Below are 23,164 nucleotides of genomic sequence, written 5' to 3'. Positions count from 1 at the left end.
TGTTTCTATCCTTCCTCATATATGTAATGTGATCTTGTTTTTTCCATAGATGCGAGTTGGACTTCTTGACATTCTACCTACCATCCAATGCAGACCACCGAAGGAGGTAAAGAAGTTGTTGTTGACAAACCGGAGAACCTTGGACCCACTGATGGATGAGCAGGAGTTTGCCAGTGGAGGGATTCAGAGGCCTTATCAGTTCCTGAAACGATTCAACAGAAATGAGAACCTGGATCCATTTTATTACCGGGAAGGATCCAGAGAGGGGGATCCTATTGACTGTCTACATCACCTTCTGGCAAACTGTGGATTGAAAGATCCGTCATGGGCTGAGCTCAAAAACTTCACCTGGTTCCTAAATTTGCAGTTGAAAGACTGTGAGAAGTCAGTTTTCTGTGACCCAGACTTCCTTGCTGAACACCTGCGGGGTTTCAAGGGCTTCATCGTGAAATTCATGATCCGGATGGCACGGGATTTTGCTTCACCGTCTATGGACACTTCTGACCAGAGTCCCTCTCTGCTCCTTGATGACAACCAAGGAGATGACCTTCTGGCCCGTTTGACCATTCGTAAGCGGTGGGAACGCGAGTCTCATCCATACATTTTCTTCAATGCGGACCACTTCTCAATGTCATTCCTGGGCTTTCATGTGATGAGAAGTCCTGGCGGAAACACTCTCAATGCAGTTGATCCTCAGAGCCATGCAGTGTTGATGGGAGATGTGATGACTCATGAACTTCTACAGGGCCTTCAGCGGCAAGGGATCTCGCTCACTGAAGACTTTGACGGTTTGCCCAGAGCAGACAAGATCAAGAGGATTTCACGTGTTGTTGGTGCCAAGAAAGGGATGATGAAGGGGACATTTGATCCAGACCCGACCTATGAGCTCACTGCTGATAACGTGATGAAGATGCTAGCCATTCACATGAGGTTCCGTTGTGGAATCCCCGTCATCATCATGGGAGAGACCGGCTGTGGGAAGACCCGATTGGTCCGTTTCCTCTGTGATCTCCAGAGGGAAGACAGAGAGGTAGAAAACATGAAGCTGATAAAAGTGCATGGAGGAACCACAGCTGAGATGATCTACAGAAAGGTGAGGGAGGCAGAGAGACAGGCAGATATCAACCTGAAAACACACAAACTGGACACTGTTTTGTTTTTCGACGAAGCCAACACCACGGAATCCATATTTGCTATAAAAGAAGTTCTGTGTGACAGAACTGTGCAAGGACAGCCCCTGAAGGAGAATACTGGCCTAAAGATAATCGCTGCCTGCAACCCTTATCGGAGGCACTCTCCTGAAATGGTGGAACGCTTGGAACGTGCTGGGTTGGGATACAGAGTTAAGGCAGGAGAAACAAAAGACTGTCTTGGCAAAGTCCCTTTGAGGCAGCTAGTGTACCGGGTCCATCCACTGCCTCCTAGCATGGCTCCTTTGGTCTGGGACTTTGGCCAGTTGAGCAATTCCACTGAGCTCTCCTACATCAGACAAATTGTCCAGAAGCAAGCCAAGGATCATGATTTGCCTGCTGCGTATGGCAATGTAATATCAGATGTGTTGGCAGCCTCTCAAAGTTACATGCGTAATCGAAAGAACGAGTGCAGTTTTGTGAGTCTGAGAGACGTGGAGAGGTCCATAAAGGTGCTAGTATGGTTTTACCACCATAGCAACGACCTGTTCCCTGATTCCAATGATTCCAGCGTTCAGAGGACTTTAAAGTGCCTGGCACTTGCAGTGGGAGTGTGCTACTACCCATCTCTGGTTTCAAAGAAGCAGTACTTATCAGCTATCAGTCAACACTTCCCAGAACCGCTGAACACCCCAGAATCACTGCAGCAGGTGATTACGTCATGTCAAGACTTCTTCCTCGAGAACATAGAGACAGGGGAGACAGTGGCCAAGAACATAGCGCTCAAAGAGAACGTGTTCCTCATGGTGGTCTGCATTGAGCTCAGGATTCCACTCTTTCTGGTTGGCAAACCAGGGAGCTCTAAGTCCCTGGCCAAGACTGTGGTGGCGGACGCCATGCAGGGCCAAGCGTCCCACTGTAGCCTCTTCCAGAAGCTCAAGCAGGTGCACATGGTCTCCTTCCAGTGCAGTCCTCACTCCAGCCCTGAGGGCATCATTGGAACTTTCAGGAACTGTGCCCGATTCCAGAAAGACAAAAACATGGATGAGTATGTGTCAGTGGTGGTGCTGGATGAGATTGGGTTAGCAGAAGACTCCCCACAGATGCCCTTGAAGACCCTTCATCCCCTCTTGGAGGATGGCTGCATTGACAATGACAGGCCAGACCCATACATGAAGGTTGGGTTTGTTGGGATCTCAAACTGGGCTCTGGACCCGGCAAAGATGAACAGGGGGATCTTTGTGTCTCGGTGGGATCCGAGTGAGGATGAGCTGGTGGAAACAGCCAAAGGGATCTGCTCATCCTCCATCCCAATTCTTCTGAAAATCAAACACCTCTTTCCGCTGTTAGCGAAGGCCTTTTTGAATATTTGTAAAGAGACAGCAAAGAACCAGTTCTTTGGTCTCAGAGACTATTACAGTCTGGTGAAAATGCTTTTTGCCACAGTCAAATGTTCAGAAAAAGAACCAAACGACAGAGAGTTGGCAGAAGCCATCTTGCGTAACTTCAGTGGACAACCTGAAGACTTTGATCCTGTCAATTTCTTCCAAGATGTCTCCCAGAACCTCAGAGACGTTCCCAGACCAAGTACTCTGCAAATGGTTGGACAAAATCTTGCCCGAGACAACAACCAAGAAAGCCGGTACCTCCTTCTTCTAACCACCAACAATGCAGCCCTCCATATCCTTCAGCAGCAAGTCTTTGCCATGGCAGACTATGCATCCCCTGAGATTGTGTTTGGCTCAGGCTTTCCCAAGGATCAGGAATATGCCCAGATATGCCGAAATGTGAACCGGGTGAAGACCTGCATGGAAACAGGCCGTACTGTCATCCTTCTGAACCTACAGAACCTCTACGAGAGCCTGTACGATGCCTTGAACCAGTACTATGTATATCTGAGTGGGCAGCAGTATGTGGATTTGGGGCTGGGGTCCCACAGGGTAAAGTGTCGTGTCCACAGGGACTTCAGGCTGGTGGTGATAGAGGACCAGATGAAGGTCTACACACAATTCCCAGTGCCACTTATCAACAGGCTGGAAAAACACAGGGTGGACAGAAGCACAGACCTGACTCCCTGGCAGCACAGGGTTCTGGCCAAACTCAAAGAGTGGGTGCAGGACTTCTCTGGCACTGCGGTGTCAGAAGATTTCCAACTGTCTGATGTTTTTGTTGGTTTCCATGGGGATGCCTGTGCCAGTGCTCTCTTGCAGGCCCTGGAGAGTAGGGAGCATCAGAGGGATCAGGCTGTGGATCAGCAACACAAGGATGAAGGAAATGAGCCTCTGGGGGATGTGGAAGCAAATGAGACAGGTGAGTACAGACAGAAAGAAGGGGCTGATCCTTGTGTAATGGATATGGATGCTGATGATGAAGAGAAGAACATTTCAATGGATGAGGCTGAGGATGATGTTCTCATGGAGGTGGTAGATGATCAAGATGGAGAACCGGCATGCACACCTACCAATAGCGAAGTAGATGATGATTACATGGCAATGGATGCGGACAAAGATTATGTGGAGACGGGAAACAGTCAGTCTAAAGGGACAGATGAGGAAGAGGTCTTTGAATCAGCCAAGGGTTACCTGTTGAATTGTGCCACACCTGACTCAGTTCTAAGACTGAAGTACACAGACCTCGGAAATCAGGAGAAAGAGAGACTTCAGAAGATGTACTTTCATCATCAGCATAATCACTCACTAAGGGACTTCATGAAGAGCCACTTGTCATCAGAGAACTCCAGCAAGTTTATTGAAGTAAGTAGAGTAACATAAAATTAGTTGTGAACTTGTGAACCCAAATAATATCAGTACAGTTTATAGTACCAGTTTACTTCACCAACACTGTTTATTCTTCCATTTTGTAAGGTCACCACATTCTCCAGTTTGCTCACCAAATCTGACGTGCGAGGGTTGGCTCACGCTCTGGGCCTGCACACCCAAACTTTCCTCCTGCTGTCTCTTCACCAATTTGACACAGAGGTGTCCTTCTGCAGCAAGATACGGTAAAACACCACTATATCTTAACACCACAAGTTATGCACTTAGGTTTTTCTCTCTAGCTGTTTTCATCACTCTCACATTCTCTCTCCTTGACTGCTTTAGCGCCTTCCTACAAGATGCTGGTCCGTGCATCCGTATTCTGGCCGTTCAGATGGACATAGATGACTCTCACTGCAGCGACGAGCTGATAGCATCAGCAAAGTACTTTTTTTGTATCTGATTTTGTTAGAGATGTTCTCAATTAGAAATCTTTTAACACTATGACCAATACTATGTTAAATGCTGGCCTCTTGTGGAAATTAGGTAAATTGCAAGAACACAGCCTGCCTTCAACACAACTCTTGGACGCTTGCCCTTTGCTGGCCCCAGTCAACTTGACAACAAGAGACGGTCCAATAAGAAGGCTGCACCTTTAGAATGCAATTTTGTGTGGGCCAAATCATTTTTGGGGCATTTGTTTTTGTAACACTATCATTCCACTATTAATGTAGACATATTATGGACATTTTCTGAAATTACAATGCAAAAACATTTCATATACTGTTGCTCCTTTAAACAAAATTGGCAAATTATAATATTTGTTTAAAAGTTAATCTATGTGGTTAAAAATAGTGGGTCAATCCAGTGCTAAATAGATAGAGTTGCAATCCCTCAGTGAAACTAACCTTATCACACTGTGTGTCCAGGTACTGCACTCTGAACTACCTGATAACACTGGAGTCAGATCAGTCCTGTTATGTGGTCTTCATCACCAAGCTGTCCCGCATTCAGAGTGGAGGATCTCAGTACATTGGCTTCCAAGGAGGTGAGTTACAGTTTCCAGTCTGGCAAGGCTAATGTACAGCGATGTGCTGTTGACTATTGCATATATCCATTAATATTTGTGTGTTTATGGTTTGTTTTGTTTCCAGGTGTCTGGCTTTCAGTGCACATTGATCACCTCAGGGACACAGAAGACATGAGCTTGAACTTGTCAGTTTTCTGCGGAATGCCAATCAGCAAGCTTGTCCCACCTGCACAGTCAGGTATAGAGACCAGTGAGTCTGTTAATGCCCAAGCAGAGACGGCACACCTGCACAGTTTATCCCTGGTGAGGTCCTGCGTTCAGAAAGCAGTGGGTTTGCTGAGAGACCCCAATGACATGACCTCCAGGAGCATGCAGCGCATGAACATACTGCTGGGGCTTCTTGGAGAGAAACACGGAGAGATGGGAGGTAAATAGACAGTCCTTGACATTATTCTACTGCTCTTGAACCTTATTGCTCTTTATTGCTGTTTTTGATGTGATTCTCACATACAGCCATCATGTTACTAAAGTATACAAACACAGTGGGAAACAGTCGATGCCACTGTCGATGCCACACAGGACTATGGGCCAGAAGGTAAGGTTGAGGGTTCGCCGACCAAGCTAACTCTCCCTGCCTGTTTCATTACACTACAATCAGAGCGGGCTGCAGACAATGATCAGCTAGGGGGAAATCAGATTTCCAACATTTTGATGTCATATTTATAATTATATATAATATATGCAACAAATTTCCACCAACAGTTTTCTGTGCCAATGCACCACACAACCAATAAACAAAGCATACCAACTTCGGGCACTTCAGTATCATGGTTTGCGTTTTCAACACCACAATAAATAGACTGTCAATCTTGACAAACAGAAAATGCATCTCATTCAACTTGTTGGTGTTTTGTAACAGATGTCTTTTTCCATTCATCAATTGGCCGCTGCACATTTTGGATCGATTGATTTTATTTGCGAGTTTAAAAAATACATATATACACAAAAAAGTGACAGGGATTGCACAATACATTTGGGGACTTATTTCCATTGTGGTCCCTATTATTTACATGAATACATATACAATTACATAAATGCAGACACATTAGAGATAGAGACAAAAAAATGCTCAACCTACAGAGTATGAGGGGAGGAGTTTAAGTACAATTCTTATAAGCTTGTTTGGTTGGTAGGTTATTCTTTAGATGTTTGGGGCTGCTGGTGAACCATGATGTGCAGGCATAATCAAAGTGACACTGGACTTGCGCACTTGCCAGAGTCTTTATGTGTAGCGTATGCAAAACTTTACAGCCTATTTTGTGGGAGGGTACTTTCCTAAAACAATTATTGTCCACCTCACGGTTCAGCTGGCAGAGATTTGAGCACTAAATGTATCAGGCCATTGCATGTAAAGGCCTATAGGCTTAGGTGTCTACTGTATGATATTCATTCATATTTTAATAAAAATTATATATATAGTACCAGTCAAAAGTTTGGACACACCTATTCATTCAAGGGTTTTTCTTTATTTTTACTATTTTCTACATTGTAGAATAGTGAACACAAACTATTAAATAACACATATGGAATCATGTAGTAACCAAAAAAGTGTTAAACAAATCAAAATATATTTTATATTTGAGATTCGTCAAAGTAGCCACCCTTTGTTTTGTTGTCTTCACTATTATTCTACAATGTAGAAAATAGTAAAAATAAAGAAACCCACCTGAGTAGGTGTGAACAAACTTTTGACTGGTAGTGTGTATAACGGATCAGAAAAAAAGGGAGACAAAAATAACTTTGCTTTCCATGTATTACTTAAAGAACACTTAAAGCAAGGAACTTTTCAATGTTTAAATAAAATAAAGATAAAATATTCAATACTCAATTGTTAAATTCAATTGCAATATGAGGCATGATACCTTCTTCCTTTGAACAATAGTGAAATAAAAAATAGCCTGCACATCAGTGTCCACATCAGTGCACATCAGTGTCCACATCATAAAAAAAGAAAGCAAAGCAGACCTGAGCTTATAAATTCAAATAATTTTTCAAAAGAGATGAGGATGTCTACATTGTCTGGGGAGAGGGTAGACCTCTTTGCAGTCACTATGTCTCCTGCCGTGGAGAACACCCTCTCGCTAGGAGCTGAAGTGCCAGGCACAGCCAGGTTGCGTCTTGCCGTCATGGCAATGTGAGGGTATTTACACTCATTGCTTTTCCACCATGCCAGTGGATCACCATCCACTGGAATGCCGCTTGCTGCCTTGTAGGATGCCACCTCCTCTTTGATACTGTTGGCAAACGTCTTGCCTGTGTCCTTGCTCGCAAAGGTCTCCCCGAAAAGCTCCTTCATGGCCAAATTATTTTGAGGAGGAGATGCCTCAGGTCTGCTGCTGTCGGCTCTGTGGCTTGACCCTGCAGAAAAAAATGACTTGATTTATTAAACTAACTAATTATACACTGCTCAAAAAAATAAAGGGAACACTTAAACAACACAATGTAACTCCAAGTCAATCACACTTCTGTGAAATCAAACTGTCCACTTAGGAAGCATCACGGATTGACAATAAATGTTACATGCTGTTGTGCAAATGGAATAGACAAAAGGTGGAAATTATAGGCAATTAGCAAGACACCCCCAATAAAGGAGTGGTTCTGCTGGTGGTGACCACAGACCACTTCTCAGTTCCTATGCTTCCTGGCTGATGTTTTGGTCAATTCTGAATGCTGGCGGTGCTTTCACTCTAGTGGTAGCATGAGACGGAGTCTACAACCCACTCAAGTGGCTCAGGTAGTGCAGCTCATCCAGGATGGCACATCAATGCGAGCTGTGGCAAGAAGGTTTGCTGTGTCTGACAGCGTAGTGTCCAGAGCATGGAGGCGCTACCAGGAGACAGGCCAGTACATCAGGAGATGAGGAGGCCATAGGAGGGCAACAACCCAGCAGCAGGACCGCTACCTCCGCCTTTGTTCAAGGAGGAGCACTGCCAGAGCCCTGCAAAATGACCTCCAGCAGGCCACAAATGTGGCCACAATGTCAGTGGTGAGATCACTCCATGTCCTCCGGCGTAGGGCAGGGTCTAGGTGAGACAGGGACTTGAACCTTGGATCCAGTGCAGTAGATCTACGAAGGTAGTCCTGTACATTAGTGATGGCGCGGTCTTCCTCACTTGGGGCCATGGATTGTAGAATCCTTGTTTTCAGATGTAGGATCATGGACACAGACAGTTTCAGTGCTCAATAGGGTTGTAAATGTTTGAGGGGTTTGAGCACCTGGAGGACCTCCTCTGCCACTTTCAAGTCATCATCAGACAAGGTGACAATGTCTTTATTTTTCAGGGTCTTGTCTGTCAGTGCATTGTCTGTCAGTGCAGAGTATACAGCTGCCTGCTGCTCTAGATGTAACTCCACTTATGACATGTTGGAGTGCTAACTTGTTGTGACATCGTGTCTGAGCTTGTGGGTCGGTAGCTGTAGCATTTCTTTCTTGGTCTTAAGCACGTGAGCGGCTGTTGTGCATTGGTGGAAAAAGGCAACCGCCTTCCTGATCCTCCCAAGGAGGCGGACCATCTGGTTCACTGAGATTCCCCTTTGGGATGCTAAATTGATCACATGTGCAAAGCAAGCCATCTGTGGCCCCAGTCCAGCTTCTATCACTGCATTTACTTGGCATTATCTGTGGTGATTGGGATATTGCTATTGGGCCTCTAGCTTCCACTCTGCTACTGCTCCTAGGAGTACCTGCGCCAGATTTGTGCCTTTGTGAATCTTATAGAGAGGCGTGTCTGTAGCACCGGACTTTGCATCTTCCACTCCTCTGTTGTAATGACCAGTCACAGTCACGTAGCTTTCCATTGCCTTGGAGGTCCACCCGTCTGTGGTGAGGGCAACAGAGTATGGCCTCATGTCTGCAGCGATAAACGTCCCAATAGATTTGGTGATGGCTTTAGTCCGGTCTGATTCTGCAGCAAAGGGCTGCTTAAATGCCACGGTGAGAAGTTGTTGTCGCTTTGCTGAGTTGGCTCCCGTCTTTGACACACCAGGGTGATGACGCTTTAAACATGTATTTCCATGATCATACGGCTTTGTTGTGGCACAATGCCTACACACCGTAATGGTGTTGTCCACCACCCTTCTTCCATCATATTTGACAGGGAAGCCAAAATGCTCCCATACATGTTTCATAAATGAAGCGGGAGGCTTTTCCAGTTCTTCAGCTACCCATCACTGCTCTTTTTTCTCCTTTGCAATGCAAGCATCCAGGATTGATTCGTTGGGATTCAACATTCCCCGTTCACGTGAACAGTACACACACACATACACACCTGCTTGAAAAAATATATATAATAATAAAATAAACCTTCAGGCTTCAGAGTAAACCACAGCACGCATCTGTCTTGTCTTTATCTTTTCATTGCACCTCTGCATCAAGATTTAGGGAATTATTACTTTAAAAAGTAATAGTGGCAGTAAAACTTTCACACTATGATGGTTAAACTTTGCAATTGATCCGCGGTTCACATGCGTGCCGAACCGTGCGGGGTGATCCGTACGGATCACTACGGTCCGTTGCACCACTTCTATTTACAGTTGAATTCGGAAGTTTACATACACCTTAGCCAAATACATTTCAACTCAGTTTTGTGCAATTCCTGACATTTTAATCCTAGTAAAAATTCTTTAAATTGTTTAACTTGGGTCAAATGTTTCAGGTAGCCTTCCACAAGCTTCCCACAATAATGTTAAGAGGAATGGGACAAAATTCACCCAACAGAGCTGGTGTAACTGAGTCAAGTTTGTAGGCCTCCTTGCTCGCACATGCTTTTTCAGTTCTGCCCACACATTTTCTATAGAAGTGAGGTCAGGGCTTTGTGATGGCCACGGCAATACCTTGACTTTGTTGTCCTTAAGCCATTTTGCCACAACTTTGGAAGTATGCTTGGGGTTATTGTCCATTTGGAAGACACATTTGCGACCAAGCTTTAACTTCCTGACTGATGTGTTGAGATGTTGCTTCAATATTTCCACATAATTTTTCTTCCTCATGAGGCCACCTATTTTGTGAAGTGCACTAGTCCCTCCTGCAGCAAAGCACCCCCACAACATGATGCTGCCACCCCCGTGCTTCACGGTTGGGATGGTGTTCTTTGGGCTTGCAAGCCTCCCACTTTTTCCTCCAAACATAACGATGGTCATTATGGCCAAACAGTTCTATTTTTGTTTCATCAGACCAGAGGACATTTCTCCAAAAGGTATGATCTTTGTCCCCATATGCAGTTGCAAACCGTGGTCCGTTTTTTTTATGGCGGTTTTGGAGCATTGGCTACTTCCTTGCTGAGCGGCCTTTCAGGTTATGTCGATATAGGGCTCGTTTTACTGTGGATATAGATACTTTTGTACCCGTTTCCTCCAGCATCTTCACAAGGTCCTTTGCTGTTGTTCTGGGATTGATTTGCACTTTTCGCACCAAAGTACGTTCATCTCCAGGAGACAGAATGAGTCTCCTTCCTGAGCGGTATGACGGCTGCGTGGTCTCATGGTGTTTATACTCGCGTACTATTGTTTGTACTGATCAACGTGGTACCTTCAGGCATTTGGAAATTGCTCCCAAGGATGAACCAGACTTGCGGAGGTCTACAATTATTTTTCTGAGGTCTAATGATTTCGTTTGATTTTCCCATGATGTCAAGCAAAGAGGCACTGAGTTTGAAGGTAGGCCTTGAAATACATCCACAAGTACACCTCCAATTGACTCAAAGGATGTCAATTATGTCAATTAGCCTATCAGAAGCTTCTAAAGCCATGACATCATTTTCTGGAATTTTCCAAGCTGTTTAAAGGCATAGTCAACTTAGTGTATGTAAACTTCTGACCCACTGGAATTGTGATAGTGAATTATATGTGAAATAATCTGTCTGTAAACAATTGTTGGAAAAATGACTTGTGTTATGCAAAGTATACGTCCTAACCGACTTGCCAAAACTATAGTTTGTTGACAATAAATTTGTGGGGTGGTTGAAAAACGAGTTTTTATGACTCCAACCTAAGTGTATGTAAACTTCCAACTTCAACAGTATATATATATAAATAAATAATGGAAGAGAATTTTAGGCCTAACCCCAGAGAGACAGGCTACTGCATCTGCTATACAGATATAGACATTCAGGAGGGTAATTCGAAAATTTTCGATCAGTATATTTTGTATAAAGATAAGCATTATATTGTTACAGTCTTACTCACCACAAGTCGGAGTCAGTTGGAGTGCCGGTGCGCACTGCCTTCATATCATAGGCCTGCAGTAACTAAAGCTTAATAATAACCACACCATACCTTCACAAACGTTTCTAAACTTTATTAGGGTAATATCAAACGTAAGTCAAGCCGGTGTTTATAAGGAAAATACGAGCTGAAGAGTGAATGTAAACCAGGGGGGGGGGAGTTCAAAGTAGAGAAGGGTTGTCAAACTGTTGGGGGGGCTTTGGGGAGGGTTGTGCATTTTTTCCCCCCCGATCTGTCCCTTAGGTAATACTGTTTCATGTGCCCTACAGCTCTTTTCCAGAACGTGTTGCTGGGTAGACTGGCAGGGACCCTGGTACAGAGGGAGGAGCTGGTTCACAATCCAGGAGAGTGGGTGAACAGAGAAGCCAAGAAACGCCAGGCTCTACAGGAGGGGGGCACTCTAAGGTAGTAGAACACCTGGTACAACACTTTAGAAGTAGAGCAATTTAAAGTAGAACTCTAAGGTAGTCGAACACCAACACCATCTTATATGACCGACCATGAACTATAACAATTGTCTTGGATAGAAGATAGGTATCTTCCTATATCAACTCTAGTATTTCTTCCTGGGTCTGATGTGCGCTGTTCATATATAGTTGATATAAGAAGATGCTTTCCTTAGTATTTCTTCCTGGGTCTGATATGTTCTCTCTGTGTATTCCTTCACTGTAAGACACACCCTATGGCGCTGTCTGCAGTCCACCCTGACTCCAGTCCTGGCCTATATGGTGGAGGTTCTGGACAGGGATGCAAACTTGGACCTGCTGATCTCTGCTGGCCTCAGTCAGGCCCTCATACAGCTTTGGTTGGACATTCTGGCAGACAGACAGATTCTGGACCTTACACCACCACAAAACTCCAGGTATCCAGTTCAGTAAATTGGTATTGTCCCTGAAGAGCAATTGTTTTGTACTTGCTGAGATCTGTCTGTATAAATGTCACTATGAGTAGTTCCAATAACCTTTTTTTTTTTTTTTTTTTTTATCCCATTTTCTCCCCAATTTTCGTGGTATCCAATCGCTAGTAATTACTACCTTGTCTCATCGCTACAACTCCCCTACGGGCTCGGGAGAGACGAAGGTCGAAAGCCATGCGTCCTCCGAAGCACAACCCAACCAGCCGTACTGCTTCTTAACACAGCGCGCCTCCAACCCGGAAGCCAGCCGCACCAATGTGTCGGAGGAAACACCGTGTACCTGGCCCCCTTGGTTGGCTCGCACTGCGCCCGGCCCGCCACAGGAGTCGCTGGAGCTCGATGAGACAAGGATATCCCTACCGGCCAAACCCTCCCTACCCCGGACGACGCTATGCCAATTGTGCGTCGCCCCACGGACCTCCCGGTCGCGGCCGGCTGCGACAGAGCCTGGGCGCGAACCCAGAGACTCTGGTGGCGCAGTTAGCACTGCGATGCAGTGCCCTAGACCACTGCGCCACCCGGGAGGCTCCAATAACCTTTTTGATTTCAATTTAAGAAATTAACTAAATGAAATACCTGACTGATATATATAGTTGTATAATTCTATTTCCCTTTTCCTCTCTAGTGGGTCTGACCAGGAGGTCTTGGTGCAACATTACTTACTGTTGGGTGGTGAGGAACACCCCTGTGCTGCCCCCTTCAGTTGGCTCATGAGAATGCACTTCCAAAGCCTGTGGGAGGAATCAGAGTTTATACCAGGTGAGTGGCAACCTTTGTTACCTGGTTTATCTATGTCCCAAATCATGTGTCCGTATTGAGACTATCTAGAATTAAATACATTATATTATGCTATGAGTGTATTGTCTAACTAACTGAATCTCACTCACAGAGGATGACAGCACCCAGAGGATTGTCCAGTTTGTGAGCACTGCCACCAGTAGCAAGCTGGGTAGCCTTATAGGGAAACTCTCAGACCAGGAGCACCTGGACTTGGACAAACGATTCCTGCGTGACTTCCTGCTGCTTTCCTTCAAGATCAAATCTGAAGATGAGCTGAGGGTGCGACTGTGTGAATCTTGAGATACCATTTCACGTCACATTTTCAAACAGTCTAGTAAAAAGATATTGGGAACATTAACAACTGGCAATTAATGAACGATTTATGAACTATGAATAATCATTCATAAGTGTTGCCATTATATTTTCTCAAGTTGGTTACCCCTGTTCCCGTACACAGGTGTTCACCAGAGCGGCGCTGGGCTGTGTGTCTGAACTCCAGCGTTCCATGACCATGAACCCTGATCTGTCCCCTGCCTGGGTGATGGCTGCAGCTAGACACTATGCTCCCAGACTGGACACTCTGTCCCATATCCTGTTGCTGCAGCCCCAGCTGGCTCCAGACATTCTACAGCAGGCCTCACACACAAAGCCCACAGACATGGTGAGATCACATCAATTACACCATAAATAAGGTCCAGAGTTAAGAGTTTAACTAGGGCTGGAAGTTTTTCCTGGTCACAAGGAACAACACTCAAAGAATTATGTTACGACCTGGAGTAAAAAAGAAAGCATGATGACAATCTTTTTTGTGGCAGCTGGAGGACATTTTGGCTCTTGGAATTTGTGTGGAGAGGACCAGGCTGCAGACTGTGACGTCCCTGACAGAGTGTGAGTCCCTCTTACGCAGAGTGGAGCTCCTACAGCCATGTCTGGATAGAGCATTCGGTGAGAAGTACAGCTCCCTCTGCAACCCTGGCTGTCTCCAGCACCTGGACTCTATCAGGTACATTCATTGATAGATATAGTTAGTTATTATTTGATTCATTGATTGACTGACTGACTTATTAGTTGATCAGTAGATTGATTCCTACCAAATATAGTCAAAATACAGACATTTTTTATATTAGTCTTCTTCAACTTCTTCTGTCTTTCAGGTCTATTTGGCGTGGGATGCTTGTAGTAGCAGCATTCATCCAGCAGGTGTTGTTTGAGGGGAAACAGATAGACCCCAGTCTGGAGGATCTGGCTCTGAAACACTGTAGGCTTCTCCAAAGCGTAAGTGAGAGGTTGGGTTTAGACAGTATTAGCAATAACGATCCCCCCACCGTTGCAGTGGTGTAATGGAGGGTATATGCAGGTATTTGCTATATACCCACATTTAGGGCATTATGTATACTCCCTTAATCCCCAGGATGCGTATCAAAGTAGTGTGGTGGAGGTATATACCGTATCAATTAATAAGGCTGATAGAACAGATCAGAATGTTTAGCTTAAAATGATTATTTCTTGAAATTTTAAGCCAGCAATGTGCACACATTGGTAGGCCTACACACAAATGTTCCAAAATGCAATTTGTGGAGAACACTGTTCTAAAATGCACACCGCACATGCCAGCAATTTCATGGAACAAGATGGAAATATCAGTTAGAAATGTAGAAAGAGGAGAGATCAAAAGATGCAACAACTATTATGGTCTGCTAATATGAATACAATATTTCCTTTGGCTGATCGACAATGAAAGAAAGTTAAACAGGAGAGCGCATAAGTCTTTATAAAATAATTGTCTCCACGTTTCTATGGTGGGATTTTGGCTATCGGCTACTTTGAAGAAAGGTAAGACATGCCTCATAATATGAAGTAAAACAGAGGTTTCAAACAATGAAGGAACAGGAAAAATATAGTGATGCTAATGATAGGCCTAACTGTCTTCTGGTAGATGGAAAGGCTTTCTCAAAAACCTTCTCAATTAAATGTTAGAGCTACAAAGTAGTCTGACAGAAATATATCATGATTATTTGCATCAATCCAGTGGCCATTTGTTTTGCAAACTCCACCTCATGTGCGCTACAGAAACACCGCTAACCAAACAATATTAGGTGCCAACTGCAGTTGAATTCAAGGGTAACTAGACTCAAATCTAAATTTCGTGGATTTTTCCCAAGCCTCAAAAGTGGTCTCCTGATGTGGTGTGAGCATTTGTACCCTACATCTCAATTTCCACCTAAAATGACATACCCAAATCTAACTGCCTGTAGCTCAGGACCTGAAGCAAGGATATGGATATTCATGATACTATTTGAATGGAAACACTTTAAAGCTTGTGGAAATGTGAAATGAATGTAGGAGAATAACACATTAGATCTGGTAAAAGATAAAAACAAAAAACATGCATTTTCTATTTGTGTTGCATCATCTTTGAAATGCAAAATATTGGGGTTGTAATTTAGATTTAGGAAGCTGGGTGTAATTTAGGCGTTGTCCAGTCATGTGCAAAGTTTCAGACTGATACATTCAAGAATGAGATATCTACATAATATTTTGTATCAAGTCTCCCAGCTGTCCCTCACGAGTTTTTTTTACAATTTACACACCCCCAGGAATGTCATACATGATGGATTATTAGCTTCCTTACATAAAAAGGTACTAACCTTCAATCCTCTATATGGTCAGGCAGGGGTGGGTGTGGAGACAGAGACAGCAGATGGGTCAGACTGGAGGAACCAATTCCTACATTTGAATGAGTGGGGGATAGAGGACTTGAATGTGGTGTCTGAAGTTGTCACAGGTCATCCTACTCTCTACCACTATTGAGGATAAAAATAAATCAGTTATAACTCAAGTTTACGAATACTTATTTTATTTAACCTTTATCTTAGCAGGGGTGAGCACTGCATCAAATACACAACACATATCTATAAACATACAATACCAGTCAAACATTTTGACACACCTACTCATTCCAGGGTTTCTTTATTTTTTACTATTTTCTAAATTGTAGAATAATAGTGAAGACATCAAAACTATGAATGAAAACATAGGAAATCATGTAGTAACCAAAAAAAGTGTTAAACAAATGACAGCTTTGCAAAAACGTATTTTACTTACTGATATAAAAGTAACGTTACCTTTTCCTTGCAATCTTTATTGCGCGCAGGACTCCTCGTGTCACTCTCCCGGTCAATTTCTGCAATATTCTCCTCCAAATGTGTATACTTGAAGTTTGATTTAGCGTTTACACTCTTAGTAGCCATGTTGTACTTTTTCAGTGTTGAGAAAACTTTGTAGAAGAAAGCGAGGGCTGCCTAACGTAAACTGAAACAAGGTTTAGCCAGTTAGAGTTCATAGATTGTTTTGTTGCAAATTGAAAGAGTCGGAATTCATGTAAAACGCTGTATACAACATGGATCGTGTTAGGATATAGAAATGTATTTTATCAAACAAAACTACATTGTATCTCTGGAACCCTCAGGATAACAAATCAGAGCAAGATTACTGAATGTAAGTACATTATATACCGTCAGAGATGAATGTATCAAACCAGTTGCCTTGATAAAAGGGTTTTGTAGTTGTGCACTATCATCAAACATCAGCATGGTATTTTGTTCGCTGTAATAGCTACTGTAAATTGGACACCGCAGTTAGATGAACAATCATTTAAGCTTTCTGACCATATAAGACATGCTTTTGTTTTCAATGCCATTCTAGTCAAATATTGCATATTGTGCATCAGGACACTAATCCAGTAGAGGTTAAAGCATCCAATTTATTTTAATTTTAATAAAATGTGACTTTGAGAGCGAAACTATTTTTTAGAAGATTTCTGACTTAGTTGACATTCTCAGGTATCTACGTCAATAGTAGACCTACTATTAGCCTACTGCACAGTACAGCTTGGGTTGGCCTGTCTTTGAAAGACCAATATGGGATTCCTAATTTTAGGTCATTCAGAATGTATGTCACTGTTTGTCCAACTATTTTTCACACAGGGCGCCTTTCCTTCGCCAGGTGGGCCATTCAGGAAATGTTTGGCAAAATTAGAGTATACCCACTTCTCAAGGCACCACTACACCACTGCCCTTGATTGATTACTTTATTGATTACACATTATTTGTCATGTTTAAAGAGAACTCTGCAAGGCCTATTCAACATGTTGGAATCAGTTTGCAGTTTTATGTTTTTCTTCCTCTCAGCTGATGCAGGACTCTCCTGATCTGAGGAATGTTGACACATTGCAGCAGCTGATTCGTATCCTCAACTCCTATCATCAACAGTGCATCAGCGGGGATCTGCGGTAAGACTCAATTCAATATCATATTGTTTGGTTTTGTATTAAACTAATATACGCTACATGGCTAAAAGTATGTGGACACCTGCTCGTTGAACATCTCATTCCAAAATCATGGGCATTAGTATGGAATTGATCGCGCCTTTGCTGCTATAATAGCCTCAACTCTTTTGGGTAGGCTTTTCACTAGATGTTGGAACATTGCTGCAGGGACTTGCTTCCATTCAGCCACGAGCATTAGTGAGGGTGGGCATTGATGTTGGGCGATTAGACCTTGCTCGCAGTCGGCGTTCTATTTAATCCCAAAGGTGTTCAATGAGGTTGAGGTCAGGGCTCTGTGCAGGCCAGTCAAGTTCTTCCACACCGATCTCAACAAACCATTTCTGTATGGACCTCACTTTGTGCATGGGGGCATTGTCATGCTGAAACAGGAAAGGGCCTTCCCCAAACTGTTGCCACAAAGAAGCACAGAATTGTCTAGAATGTCACTGTATGCTGTAGCGTTAAGATTTCCCTTCACTGCAACTAAGTGGCCTAGCCCAACCATGAAAAACAGCCCCATACCATTATTCCTCCACCAAACTTTACAGTTGGCACCAGTAGCGTTCTCCTGGCATCTGCCACACCCAGATTCTTCCGTAGGATGGCCAGATGGTGAAGCGTGATTCATCAATCCAGAGAACGCATTTCCACTACTCCAGAGTCCAATAGCGGTGTAAAGCTTTACACCGCTCCAGCCGACGCTTACATGCTGACCAGACAGGACATGTCGCGTGTGTGAGCGTTGCAAAATACATTTTGAAATCCATGTTATTCAATTATTGCACCCACACTTCTCGCGCGCGCCAACGAGCGTCTGCGTTGCCAAGGGCTAAAATAGAAGTAATTCCTATTTCTGACGCAGATCGCGCTGCAAGTCCTGCCTCTCCCATCTCCTCCTAGGTTTATAGAAGCAGGTACCCACGTGCCATCTCTTCATTGGTTATACCCACGTGGGTGATTGAAAGACTAATTGTTTTGCCGGTCGTCGTGGTAATACTATGAAAGTGTAGATGCCAATCACCATATAAGTTCAAAGATGAAAAAGCCTGGAAGGAGGAGAGATGACTAGAAACGATTCGGTTGACCGTTTTATGTGTGGATTAATTGTCGGAGTAGAGGAACTTGTGCATTTCAGGTAAAATAACAACTCAATGTTTATCTCCCAGGACAAATTTGCTAGCAACAGCAAGCTAGCTAAATAGGAAAAATTAGCTAGCAAGACAAAATAAATGTATGAACGATGTCGCACGGGCGCAGCCGGTTTGGGTTCCGTGTTAGCATTGCACATGGTGATCTTAGGCTTGTGTGCAGCTGCTCGGCCATGGAAACCCATTTTATGAAGCTCCCAAATAACAGTTATTGTGCTGACGTTGCTTCCAGAGGCAGTTTGGAACTTGGTTGTGAGTGTTGCAACTGAGACAGACGATTTCTACGAGCTATGTGCTTTAGCACTCGGCTGAGCCGTTGTTGCTCCTAGACATTTCCACTTCACAGTAACATCACTTACAGTTGACTGGGGAAGCTCTAGCAGGGGAGAAATTTGACAAACTGACTTTTTGGAAAGGGGACAACCTATGATGGTGCCATGTTGAAAGGCATTGAGCTCTTCAGTACGTGCCATTCTACTGCCAATGTTTGTCTATGGAGATTGTATGGCTGCATGCTCGATTTTATACACCTGTCAGCAACGGGTGTAGCTGAAATAGCCAAATACATCAATTTGAAGGGTTGTCTACATACTTTTGGCCATTTATTGTATCAGTGATTTCAGCTTCACATCACTTTAACAGTAAACTTGACATTTTCCACAGTATATTGAGCCATAGTTGTATTTCTTATTTCTCATGATACTTTCTACCTCCTAGGTTTGGCATCATTTGCCCAGTGTGCCTATCAGAGCTCAAAGTTCCATCCACCCTGCCCTGTGGACATGTTTTCTGTCTGTCCTGCCTCCAGAGCAGCCTCCAGACAGACAGGCATTACTGTCCCAAGTGCAGGGAAGACCTGCCACCAAACTTCCAACCCTCTGTATCTGAAACCATCACGTGAGTTCAGAAACGGCCTTCAACATCCACCCTTCAACCATCTTACCTAATTTAACTTTTCTGAAGCGGGCATTTGTCTTCACCCCATCACACAGAAAACAGTTTATACAAATTGTAGTAGAAAGGTCTTTATGAATGTGACAGATTATATTTTCGTCAGTAAGTGTTTCAGTGAAGCGTCCAGCATTCCCAGTGAATGGATTGACTCCAGGGCTGTGACAAACCCCTGTTTTATCTCAGGTCAGCCCTGCAGCAGCATGCAGAGATCAGGGGCTGCTGTAACTCCTTCTTCCTGGAGGTCGTTTCCCGGTTCTGTCTGTCTGACGGGGAGAGCCCCAGAGAGGGTGTCGTAGAGCTGCTTTTCTCACTACTAATCTCTGCACAAGGTGAGTGCCCTGGAGGAGATGGGAAGCCAATTCATATATTACATCTACATGTTCTGATTTTGTATGCCTGATATTATACGTTTCTTATTTTGTCATACAGTCGTTTTCATTGCAAGTTAAAGCATAATGTTAGCTAGATAGCTAATGCTAGGTCGCTAGCTAATATTGCATGTATGATCTTTGTAGTAATATTATCTCAAAAAGCCATTTGTATTGCTAGTTATAGCCTAATGTTAGCTTTAGAGTCCAACGTTTTGATTAAGAAAGGTCATTGAATGAGACTTGTCGTTTATGTGTGTGTGTTTGTAGGGAATGTATACAGGACCAGAGAGCTCACTCCCTTCCTAGAGTGTGTTGACAACAGTCCTGTTGTCCGCTCTGTACTACCTAAACTCCTGCTGCAATACAGGTACAGGCACTTCAAAGTATACATACTACTCTGACATCTACTTACAATATGCACACATTTCTCTCACATTGTCTGTGAAAGAGCTGGCCTTATTCTATCACTTTATGGCTTTTTTGTTTTTAAGACAGATAAAAACTGCTCAAAAGTATTGTTTATTAATTTTATTTATATAACCTTTATTTAACTAGGCAAGTCAGTTAAGAACAAAATCTTATTTACAATGACGGCCTACCTCTATTGTATTTATAAAAAATAAAATCCAGAGTAAGTTAAAAACAAATTGTAGTAGTATTGATGGTAATAGGGTTTTCATAGGCTATGGGTTATAGTGACATACTGTATTTTGAGGTGGTGTGTAGGTGTGGAGTTATTATAATGGGTTATAGTGGGCTAGTATAGCAGGCTAAAGTGAGTAATAAGCAGTGTTTCCCAACTCCGGTCCTCCAGTACACCCAACAGTACATATTTGTGTTGTGGCCCCGGACTAGCGCACCTGATTTTACTTGTTAACTGATCATCAAGCTCTTGACAAGTTGAATCCGGTGTTTCTGTCCGGGACTACAACACAAATGTGTGCTGTTGGGGTTACTCAAGGACCGGAGTTGGCAAACATTGTACCATAGCATAAGCCATAGAATGGGTTTTTAAGCTCTCAAAATGTTTTAGTTTGAACATTCTGATAGTTTTGTGGCAGTGATTCCGGGTTTAGAATGTTGAAGCCTGCATTCCGTCATTTATAGTTTATGAAGAATGAATGGTAGCAAAAAGCTGTGTTGAAGCCATTTTAAGTTGAGTCGGTCTCCACATTTCAATGTTGGGTTGGTCCTTGTAGCTGAAACGGATAAAGAGCAGTGGCGAATCCAAGTTTTGCCTTATGAAGCCTTTATGTAAATTTAAAACGGTTATAGTTCAAAAAGTATGAAAGCGTGCTTCCAGACCGGAAGAAACTCTGAGGCCTTGACAGGTTGAAGTGTAGAATGATTGGGGCCTTTTCTCAATTGCATACTCCTCACGTCCTCTATCCTCGCCTCTTTCTCAAAACCCATTGGATGATCATCAAGTCGATGGTGACCGCTTTTCAGAGTGTGTTGCATTATGGGGATAACAATTGTCAGACTTGTGTCTACATGTCGACTGCGTGAACATGAACTCATGTGAGGTTATGAATTTGACGGCAAGTTTCTGCAGTTGCTCTTCAACAACTTCATTCTGCAGCCATCACCTGCATTGTGGGAAGCTCTATTGTCAACCAATCATTAGGGTGTTTTTGTTTGACTCACGAGAACGTGACTAAAGACTTGACTGAAACGGGGACCAACTTTGCTGCAATTCCTGTACAGTGGGGCAAGAAAGTATTTAGTCAGCCACCAATTGTGCAAGTTCTCCCACTTAAAAAGATGAGAGAGGCCTGTAATTTTCATCATGGGTACACTTCAACTATGACAGACAAAATGAGGGGAAAAAATTCAGAAAATCACATTGTAGGATTTTTAATGAATTTAAAATTGAATAACATGGATTTCTAAATTTATTGTGTGGTCAGCCTATTAGATAGAACAACTTGTGGTTACCCCATTTCTTTTTGTCTCCTTGTTTTAATCAATTAGAAAACAATATTTAAGAAAGTACAACGTCTAAAGATTACTTTTCAACATTGCCTTTTCCTGAGCGTTCTCACTACTTAGAAAAACGTAATATTGTAGGGATTCCCTCATGCCCCTTTTTCTTGATGGTGCTAGCAACCACATGAGTGAGTGAGAGCTAGCTAGCTACCCACCAGAACATTAAGCTAGCCAAGAGACCAACAACACAAGCAACTGGACAAACAAACTATACTAAACAAGTTAAATGTCTTACCTGTGATTAAATATTTTCCACACACATAGCTACGTGTAGCATACTTGGACACCGGTTTCCCACATTTCCCAGCCGAATAGCCTGAAGTCACAGCCTGTGGCACAGGGCTCTCCTCGCAGGGTCTATTTCCTTACGTGGGAGCATTGCAAACCGTAGGTCGGGATTTTTGAACATTGAACAACACAGCAGCTTTTTGACATGTTTTGTTATTTCTGTATAACAAAAAATGGATGACGAAGTGGTCTCTTTTACACTGTTGGTTAATTGGAAAGTGTTTGTTTTACCCCAAGTTATGGGCGTGGTTGAGGGAATTCCTTATTTTTATGTGACTATCGACTCGGAGTATGGATTCGGTAAAGAGGTCAATTGAACTCGACCAAAACATTGGAATTGCCATGGAAGTGCGCGGGGGAAAGATTCCGAACCTCTTGTTGCCCCCAGGAAATGTAGGATATTGTTTATATGTATATTTCACACTATGTTGAGGTAGAAATTGGAGTATAATGTTCTATGGATGTTAACCCCAACACATGTTCATGTCATTGTCACCAATCAACTGTGACAAAAATGACTAACTACCACTGCAGATTTCTGTATGCTAGCTATGCTAACCAGTTTATACAAATGACATTTGTATTTAGAAATCACTTCTAAATGTTATGCAGTAAAAACAGCTCAATATATCCAACTTGGACTAAAGTATTCACTACACCGGTTGCTGACAGTATTCACACGAGCAATGTCAGAGCAGCATAGACTAAGATGCAGTTGAATAGGATAGAACACAGTATATACATATGAGATGAGTAATGCAAAATATTTAAATTCAACATAATGTCAGCAACCCAATATACAGTTTATTTAATAAAGATACGATTCTATGTGGAATTTTCTACGCAATTTCAACCTATGCATAGTTCTGATGATTATGTTGAAATGAGATTGATTTAAACTGACGTTTAAGTTGACGTTTTACCCAAATGTCAATGTTTACAATGCTGGTTCAAATTAAGTATAAACAGTACTGGTGTTTGACTTTTTTCAAATCCAATGTATTTTCCACTTGGATTCCATGTCACAATACGTTTACAAATTATGTTGAAATAATGTTGATTCAAGCAGTGTATGTCCAGTGGGAAGTATTTGGACAAATTCGCTTATAGTATATTAAAGTAGTCACAAGTGTAGTAATTGGTCCCATAGTCCCATTGTAGTAATTGGTCCCATTGCACGCAAGGACTGCATC

General features: G+C 43.0%; 1 protein-coding gene across 5 annotated transcripts in view; it reads left to right on the top strand.

Annotated features, from left to right (window-relative positions):
* Window positions 1–23,164, top strand: part of rnf213b (ring finger protein 213b) — a 75,825-nt gene that overhangs the window by 15,379 nt on the left and 37,282 nt on the right. For all 5 annotated transcript variants that reach the window (XM_055931900.1, XM_055931918.1, XM_055931909.1 and 2 more), the window contains 16 exons: window positions 50–3,883; window positions 3,995–4,131; window positions 4,232–4,330; window positions 4,816–4,934; window positions 5,041–5,343; window positions 11,468–11,603; window positions 11,872–12,060; window positions 12,740–12,873; window positions 13,004–13,173; window positions 13,352–13,555; window positions 13,710–13,897; window positions 14,049–14,169; window positions 17,085–17,185; window positions 19,087–19,266; window positions 19,507–19,652; window positions 19,962–20,061. In XM_055931900.1, the coding sequence (XP_055787875.1) occupies window positions 50–3,883; window positions 3,995–4,131; window positions 4,232–4,330; window positions 4,816–4,934; window positions 5,041–5,343; window positions 11,468–11,603; window positions 11,872–12,060; window positions 12,740–12,873; window positions 13,004–13,173; window positions 13,352–13,555; window positions 13,710–13,897; window positions 14,049–14,169; window positions 17,085–17,185; window positions 19,087–19,266; window positions 19,507–19,652; window positions 19,962–20,061 (6,161 nt within the window). The remainder of the gene's footprint in view (window positions 1–49; window positions 3,884–3,994; window positions 4,132–4,231; window positions 4,331–4,815; window positions 4,935–5,040; window positions 5,344–11,467; window positions 11,604–11,871; window positions 12,061–12,739; window positions 12,874–13,003; window positions 13,174–13,351; window positions 13,556–13,709; window positions 13,898–14,048; window positions 14,170–17,084; window positions 17,186–19,086; window positions 19,267–19,506; window positions 19,653–19,961; window positions 20,062–23,164) is intronic.

Source organism: Salvelinus fontinalis, chromosome 1 (genome assembly GCF_029448725.1).
Source record: "Salvelinus fontinalis isolate EN_2023a chromosome 1, ASM2944872v1, whole genome shotgun sequence".
NCBI lineage: Eukaryota > Metazoa > Chordata > Actinopteri > Salmoniformes > Salmonidae > Salvelinus > Salvelinus fontinalis.
Note: the sequence above shows the minus strand (reverse complement) of the source record. Positions and strands in the feature narration are given on the sequence as shown.